Source organism: Myotis daubentonii, chromosome X (assembly GCF_963259705.1).
Source record: "Myotis daubentonii chromosome X, mMyoDau2.1, whole genome shotgun sequence".
Classification (NCBI taxonomy): domain Eukaryota; kingdom Metazoa; phylum Chordata; class Mammalia; order Chiroptera; family Vespertilionidae; genus Myotis; species Myotis daubentonii.
Genome location: NC_081861.1, coordinates 95,829,655 through 95,837,277, shown reverse-complemented (window position 1 = coordinate 95,837,277; position 7,623 = coordinate 95,829,655). Strand labels below are relative to the sequence as shown.

The 7,623-nt window shown below is 44.1% G+C and overlaps 1 protein-coding gene across 2 annotated transcripts in view; it reads right to left on the bottom strand.

Moving 5' to 3' along the window:
* Positions 1-2,243: 2,243 nt before the first annotated feature.
* Positions 2,244-7,623, bottom strand: part of SLC16A2 (solute carrier family 16 member 2) — a 177,827-nt gene continuing 172,447 nt past the window's right edge. For both annotated transcript variants that reach the window (XM_059680140.1, XM_059680141.1), the window contains exons 5-6: positions 6,507-6,735; positions 2,244-4,686 (exon numbers count right to left, since the gene is read on the bottom strand). In XM_059680140.1, the coding sequence (XP_059536123.1) occupies positions 4,466-4,686; positions 6,507-6,735 (450 nt within the window). In that variant the 3' untranslated portion in view covers positions 2,244-4,465. The remainder of the gene's footprint in view (positions 4,687-6,506; positions 6,736-7,623) is intronic.

Sequence of the window (7,623 nt, the reverse complement as noted above, 5' to 3'; positions counted from 1 at the left end):
ACAGTCTATGGTACGACCTGGAGAGCACGGAGGTGTTGACAGTCTACCTCTCTGGCCAGGGCAGAAGCACAGCTGGGCTCAGCTCTGCCCTTCCCTCCCCCACAATCTCCCACTTAGTAGATGTGAGCGATTGGCTAATTTTATCCTCTTCCAGCTCAGCAAGAAACCCACGTTGAGGAGCACTTAGTTCTTGCAGGTGGTTCTGGCCCCCCGGAGACCAGTTGTGGGGTGATGAAGAGAGAAATGCTGTGGTCTTGGTTGGAGAAGGGGCGTGGTGGCCCAAATGGGCTGAGGTCCATATGCTCAGGGCTGCTGGAGTCCAGAAGAGGAAAAAGTGTCTTAGTAATAACATAGTGGAAATTACTCCTTGTATTTGTTCTCTTTGTTTTCTCCACCTCTGTTCCTATCATTCCTGAAATTCATGGGTTCTAGCAGAGTGAACTCACAAAGCAGGACCCTAGAAAATATTGCTGAAATGACTTTAAAAACCAGGCATGCAACACTTCCTTCGGTGACCACTAGAGAGAGCTGGAAGGCAGGAATCTAAAAACCTAGAGCAGTGATGGCGAACCTTTTGAGCTTGGCGTGTCAGCATTTTGAAAAACCCTAACTTAACTCTGGTGCTGTGTCACATATAGAAATTTTTTGATATTTGTAACCATAGTAAAACAAAGATGTATATTTTTGATATTTTTTATATATATTTAAATGCCATTTAACAAAGAAAAATCAACCAAAAAAAAAATGAGTTCGCGTGTCACCTCTGACACGTGTGTCATAGGTTCGCCATCACTGACGTACAGTCTCCATTTCAGTTTATTAGAATTTCAGAACTTGTTTCCCACTCCGGTTCAAACCAACACCTACCCTATCTCAGTGCTAGTTGTCAGACAACAGGATTTGTTTGGGGCAATGTAACCCCTATCAGCAGGCCTGCTCTGCTTCTGTGATGTGGGAGGGAGTTGCTGGCTGCCTCTTCAGATGTGAAAAGGCCCTGGAGGAAAGCATATGTTGATAAAAATTATGGGATTCCACAGCTTTGAAATCTAATGATCCTGAGTGATCAAACACAGATTGGAGTCCTAGGGCTACTGTGGGGAGGGACTAAGGGGTAAGCCACCTTGGGTGACAGAGCCTGGGGCCAGGCAGCAGGACAGAGTAATTAGTCTCAGTGAGAGGAGATAAGGAGGCTGCCATCCTAAGGATGTCTGCACTGAGTCAGGAGAGAACCCATCAGTAGCCAAGAGCTACTGGTAAACCAGCCTCTCCCAAAGGAAACTAATCCCTTTTTTGCCTCTCTTCTGCCCAATGTGTGGAGTTTATTTGTGCCTCTTGGGTTTTGGAGGGTGAAATGGCAGTAGGTGGGACCAACTCTCCAAGGCCAAGGCTGCATGAAGGTCTGGAGTGCTTGGGAAGAGATAACAACAAAATTATGTGTCAGTTTGGAATGAGAGTAATCATGAAAAGATGGGGTATCCTAAAAGTCAGATTTGGCTCATTAGATTTTATTTTTGCTCAGAGCTGTTCCTGCTGACACTCTTATGGAAATGGTCTCACTACAAGGTTGTTGAATGAAGTGGGTAACTCATTTTCCCCTCCTTGGGTTAGTTTTCCTCATCTGTAAAATGAGGGGTTTGGTCTACACTGGAAGTTAATTACCATAGTTCAGGTCTCAACCTGCGCTGTCACTGATGAACTATGTGAACCTGTAGTCCTTTGTTATCTCTAGGCCTTAGTTTCCTCACTTCAATTTAATGCAGAGTATAGACCTGGGAGACTCAAAGTTTACTCCCAGCTTTGTCACTGTTGTACGTCTTTTCTGCTTCACAGTCAATGTCTCTGTTGCTGCCTGGCTATGTAATCCAGGTATACCAATCCCTTCAGGTTCCCCCATCAGTAATAAGGGAGAGGAAAGGGGTCTTGAAATGGATTATTTCTAGGTCTTTGCTCATTTTCAACATTGCATATTTATAACACAGTGGTGGCTTTGGCAGGGCCTCTACTCCAACTCAGCCACTCACCATGTTTTCATTTTGTGAAGTAACCACTTTTCCACTTCAGAGCTTCCTTAAAGATCCAATCCTGAACAGTCCACCCAACTTCAAACCCCTATGGATCTCACAGAAAGTATAGACCCTGGCATAAATTTGATTTGAAATGAGATTTCAGTTCTGAAACCAAACTTCCTGCTGTTAGCCAGCTTAAAACCATTTCACCCTTGTAGGCAACATACATACCAAAGCTAGATTTTTAGTTGTTTATTTTGTTCCAAACTTTTTTTGGATTTAATGTTTCAGGTTTCAAGCTGCCAAATTTTGTTCATTCTTCTAGATTTGACTATGGATTCATCCTACCCTAAACATTAATACTATGCTGTTTTCACCAACCAACATTCTCTCCATAAGCACACAAGCCCACACATGCACATGCACATGCACATGTGTGGAAGAATTGACACCCTACAATGTTATGTGACACCTGATAAGGTAGATTTTTGACCTGTGAATGACATTTCTTCCTCTGGAGAGAAGTGAGTGGTAGCCAGATTCTTAAGATCTATTCACACCAGGTGCAACAAAGGAGGCCCTGCAGAACTGCCCACAAGTGATTTGGTGTTGGGAGGGGCAGGGAGGAATGGAAGCAGGGACTTTGTTGATTCAACATTTTCAGTGGTCTCTCCTCCTGTTCCACTGCTGTTTGAACTGATAGGATAGTAATTAAGCCCCTTCCTACCCACAGAGCCAAGAAACCAGTGTGTTTTCCTTTGAGTAATTGATAAGAGCTGAACCAGGATCGGTGGAGGGGGATCAAGTCATTGAGGCCATCATAAGCCAACAATGCCCCAGCTGCCTATTTTTAATGGAAAAACTCATGGGTAGGGGTCACTGTCTTCTTTGGAGCCCCCAAACAGCAATCTCATCCTCCTGGCCCTGGCTTGAGGTGGCAAGTTACTGTTAGCTCCAAGTGACAGTCAAAGATGCCTTGCAAGAAGATGAGAAAAAGTTTAGGTAATAGGGACACAACAGACCAAGGCCCAGACTAGGGAGAAAGAGATGCAGAGGCTGAATGAGGAGAGAGGTTGAACTCCTAATGAGGTGAGTTGTGAATGCTCCTCAGCAAGACTGTTGCACAGAGTCTGAGTATAGGGAATCATCTGGCACCTATTTTAGAGGGGTAAACGTAGTCCAGAGTTGACCTTTCCTAGCAAATTTAATGTCCACTAATCAGAGTGGCCCAGTATGCACAGCATGAGGGACACATTGGTTGGTAAAGGCTAGTAAGGTTTCAATTTCTTAAAAGAAACTGTTCAACCCTTTGTGTAGCTGCTGCCTCTACCTTTTGGGGATCCAGGTTAGGAATTGGATTTTTCCCAAAACATTCCCATTCCTGGCCTAGCCGAGGTGGAAATATAGAACTGTCATGAATAATGATAGAAGAGATGATACTTCAGCAGGTTGAGTTGCCTCTCCCCAGGCCTCCTCTGACTGCTAAGAGGAAAGGGATTGCTTCACACTTTGACAGATAAAAGGATAGGGAGCTTGGGAAGGCCTGCAGGTTAAGCACTGGCTTGGGAAATCTATAAAAATCAGTGAGTGTTGTTTAAGACCCCTTCCCTATGTGATATTCTACTCTTTCAGTCTATGATTACAGCAGCTTGACCCAAAAGGTGAGGTGTGGCTCAGCATGAGATGAGTGTGACTGATGCTACTATTAGGGAGGGGCTAGACCAAGGTAAGGCTGATTGGCTCAAGCTCTGGGTCCCTCCTTTCTTTAAGCACCTATGTGTCTATGACAGTCATAAAAAGAAATAGAGAGAAAAGAAAAATGAGGAGGAAGTATAGGGGAAAGAAGGAAAAAGGGAAGAAGGAATCAGACTGTAACCAACCAGATGATGGGGAAACTATCTGTACACTTTTAAACTAACAGCACCCACAGTTCTTGGGAAGTCATAGACTCTGAGGCTAAATAAGGCTTGTTACTCCACTTTACTCTCTGCCCTTCCTCCAGCCCCCTTCACCAGCAGCTTCTAAGGTCAGATGGCAAGAAGCTCCTCAGCACACAGAGGCTTGGGTCTTCCCACCAGGCTCCTGGGGACACAATAGCACCTTTTAGAGTTGCTTCTAGTGGATGACTAACAGGCTTGGGCCAAGAGGTCCCATGCCCCCCACCCCCCAAGTGTTAGAAGATATAGGGAAAGGTTCCAAAAGCCAGGGGGGTGATCCCAAGCTTTACTACATCATTGAAGGAGAAGAACCCTGGCAAGTTTAAAGGCATTCATGAAGAGAATTTGATTAATGAGTTTGGAACACCTGGAACTTTAGCTCCAAAGGTATGGTCAGGTGGCTGAAATGCAGTGTGCAGAAGGTTTGGGAACAAGTGTGCTGGTGGCAAAAATGTAAATGCTGAGCAGTGCGGGGTGAAGGAAAGGGGTTGGAGAGGATCACACAATCACAAGCAATTGGCATTAGATTGGTTCCTCAGGGGTGGGAGAGCCCGGTAGCAGCTCCCCACTGGGGTCTGGGTCAGGGGCCAACATCTTGTCCTTGCTGGAATCCCTTTGCTCTTCCTTGAACATCCTTTGATGCATCAGAGGGACAAAGAAGAGGATTACAGCTCCAATTATTGGGGGCACACCAGCAAAGTAGAAGGCCACATGGTAGTCCCCAAAACAGTTTCGGAGGAGGCCTGAAACAGTTAAGAGAGAAAAGTCAAGCTCAGCTTTGCCCTACTGCCCAAAGTTGTTCTCTATCTCTTCTAGGGGCCATAATGATACCTATCTAGAGAATTTTGACCTGAACTACCTTGACTCAAGGAATACTTCAACTTGTAAGAAATTAACCTCTATTACAAAAGCAGGTGACTCCTCTGAGGTACTGGAACTGCAGGTCCTTGAGGCTAAGGGTCATTATGAAAGAAGCTAATGAAACTTATCTTAAAGTTCTCCATATGTGACTTTCATGAAGCTACAGCTAACTTCTAGTCACTCTCAGGTATGGAGTTAATTTAAAAGAGGAAAGCTAATTTAAAAGAACTCCACAGAATATGGTCAAGTCTTGTCTTGGTTCTCAGTGACATAACCTCCCATCCCCAACTTGGGCTAGAATGTTCTTGTGGAACAATTCAGCCAAGTTTCTATTTGTCCTTTCTCTTAAGTTTCCTTTTGCCCAAAGAGGAAGCTCTATGAGTATCCTTCCTTCAAGATTCAGATATGGTTGGTTGCTCTGGGTTCCTCTAAGTATGAATACTATGGATGTGTTTGGCATGGGATGCTAGGCTTCTGCTCACCTTCAGAAGCTAATGTGAGCCACCACATAGGAGGAATGAGTCCAGAAACACTATTGAATAAAGACAAGTAGTCTCTTTGTCTCCTTAGGAGGTAAGCAAACTAGAAAGAGATGTGGATTCTGGGACCTATCTTTGGGATAAAGGGCTGGGTAGAGACTCCCCTCGCTCAGTGGGCAGTATGGCTGTGACACAAAGGCCTGACTGGAAGCTTTGCCACTGTTATGCAGCATGACCAGTAACCTTAAGATAGCTTGCACAGAATTTGTGTTCAACGAATATTTGTTGAGTTATCCCAGTTGGCTAGCCTAGGAAAAGCTAGCCCATTAATTAATATTTTCCGTAAATCCTAAAGAAAGGAAATAAAGTTCTTTTTCCATTGGTTTTCCTTATTTCCTATATTTTCCGGGGTACCAACAATGCCATTATTAGAGAGTGGAGAAACTGGGAGTTATGAAAGATAGAGAGCCAACACTTTGCCTGCTGCCTTCTGGAAGTGACCCTCACTAGCCCAGTCCTAGGATGCTACCTAAATCAAATATCTTCTATAAGCTCAGTTCAGAAGCCAATAGAGGAGGAGAGAGGTGTCTTTAAGTCTTGATAAAATTCGGGCCCACCTTCTCTTTTCTTCCTGCCTAGCTACCTTGCAAATAATTACTTGCCTGTGAAGAAAAACGAGTATACTAGATCAATAGAATGGTCAAGAACAGGGGTGGGCAAACTTTTTGACTCGAGGGCCACAATGGGTTCTTAAACTGGACCGGAGGGCCGGAACAAAAGCATGGATGGAATGTTTGTGTGAACTAATATAAATTCAAAGTAAACATCATTACATAAAAGGGTATGGTCTTTTTTTTTTTTTAGTTTTATTCATTTCAAACGGGCCGGATCTGGCCCGCGGGCCATAGTTTGCCCACGGCTGGTCAAGAAGGACAAACCCATTTCTCTCTCTAGCATCTTGGAAACATCCATGCTGTCTACAATATAACTCCACTGAAACAGATATACAGCCATGAAAAGCTTATTACCCAAAATGAATTAATGCACATATACTGTGCTTAGTTTCTTTCCCCAATAGTGGTATGGGGTTTCATGCACTCTGACAAGGCTGCTAAAACAGAGACTAAGAGGAAGGGAAATTTAAGTAGAAGTATTCAGGAAAGCAAGGACCCAGGGAAGAGAGGACTCCCCTACTCATACCCTTCTTTTAGTATCAGCCTCACCTGCAATGGGGGGCCCAGCAATCATTGGCAGGGCCATCATGCCCAGGAGGTAGCCAATGGCCTGCGAGGCCTGCATTGGGCCCACCAGTTCAAATGCGATGGGGGCCATGATGGTGATGAAGAAGCCATCGCAAAGGCCCAGGAAGAGGCAGACAACGATGAGGCCTCCGAAGCCCTTGCACAGGGGAATCATCATGGACATCAGGCCCAAGAGCAGGAAGGAGATGACCTAGAGAAGCAAGGGCCTGAGGTCGGTCATGTTACGCTTGCCAGTCAAGACCACATAGCAAATCACATCTTTTTCAGAGCTTCATTCCTACCATTTAAAAAATGGGGCAGCAGGGTGTCAACAGAGAGAGCAGTTGGACTAAATAGTTATTTATGCCCTTTCTAAGTCCTACATTAAAAGATTCAAAGTTTTTAAGAGAGCTCCTATTTAACTGCAAGTCTATGTTGTTGCTGTCAATAAGGTTGTTAGCTTCATGAGTTGGATTTTAGAGAGGATAAGAAATGTCCTGGCCATGCCATCTGAGGAAATCTCCTGGTTGGGGGACTGTGGAACTTTTCCCAGACTGTTTTTACAATATTTAGGCAGAATCTAGCAATAAGAAACCAGATATCCCAGCTTCTTCTCTAGTAGATTCATGAACAACTATAAGATAAAACTAGACCTACCTATCAATATATAAGCCATAATGGTATGGCAATTAAGAGTAAGTACCATTATATAACACAAAAGACCCAATTAACTTATTTTATTCTGCTTTAATTGCTGTCTACTATATCTATCTGCCTCCTAACATCCTCAATGAGGCCCTGCCAAACAAGGTTTGGAAATTAAAAATCTCTCTTGGAACTGAGAATCAGCCCCCAACAATTGGCTCAAAGTGAAGCTGATCTGCAGATTGCCAGCCTTTCTTTTCCAACAGAATGCCCAGGGACTTGACACCAGACACATGTACCAGTCTTCTCCAAAAGTAGGAACCACAGGGTCTAGACCAGTGGTTCTCAACCTTCTGGCCCTTTAAACACAGTTCCTCATGTTGTGACCCAACCATAAAATTATTTTCGTTGCTACTTCATAACTGTAATGTTGCTACTGTTATGAATCATAATG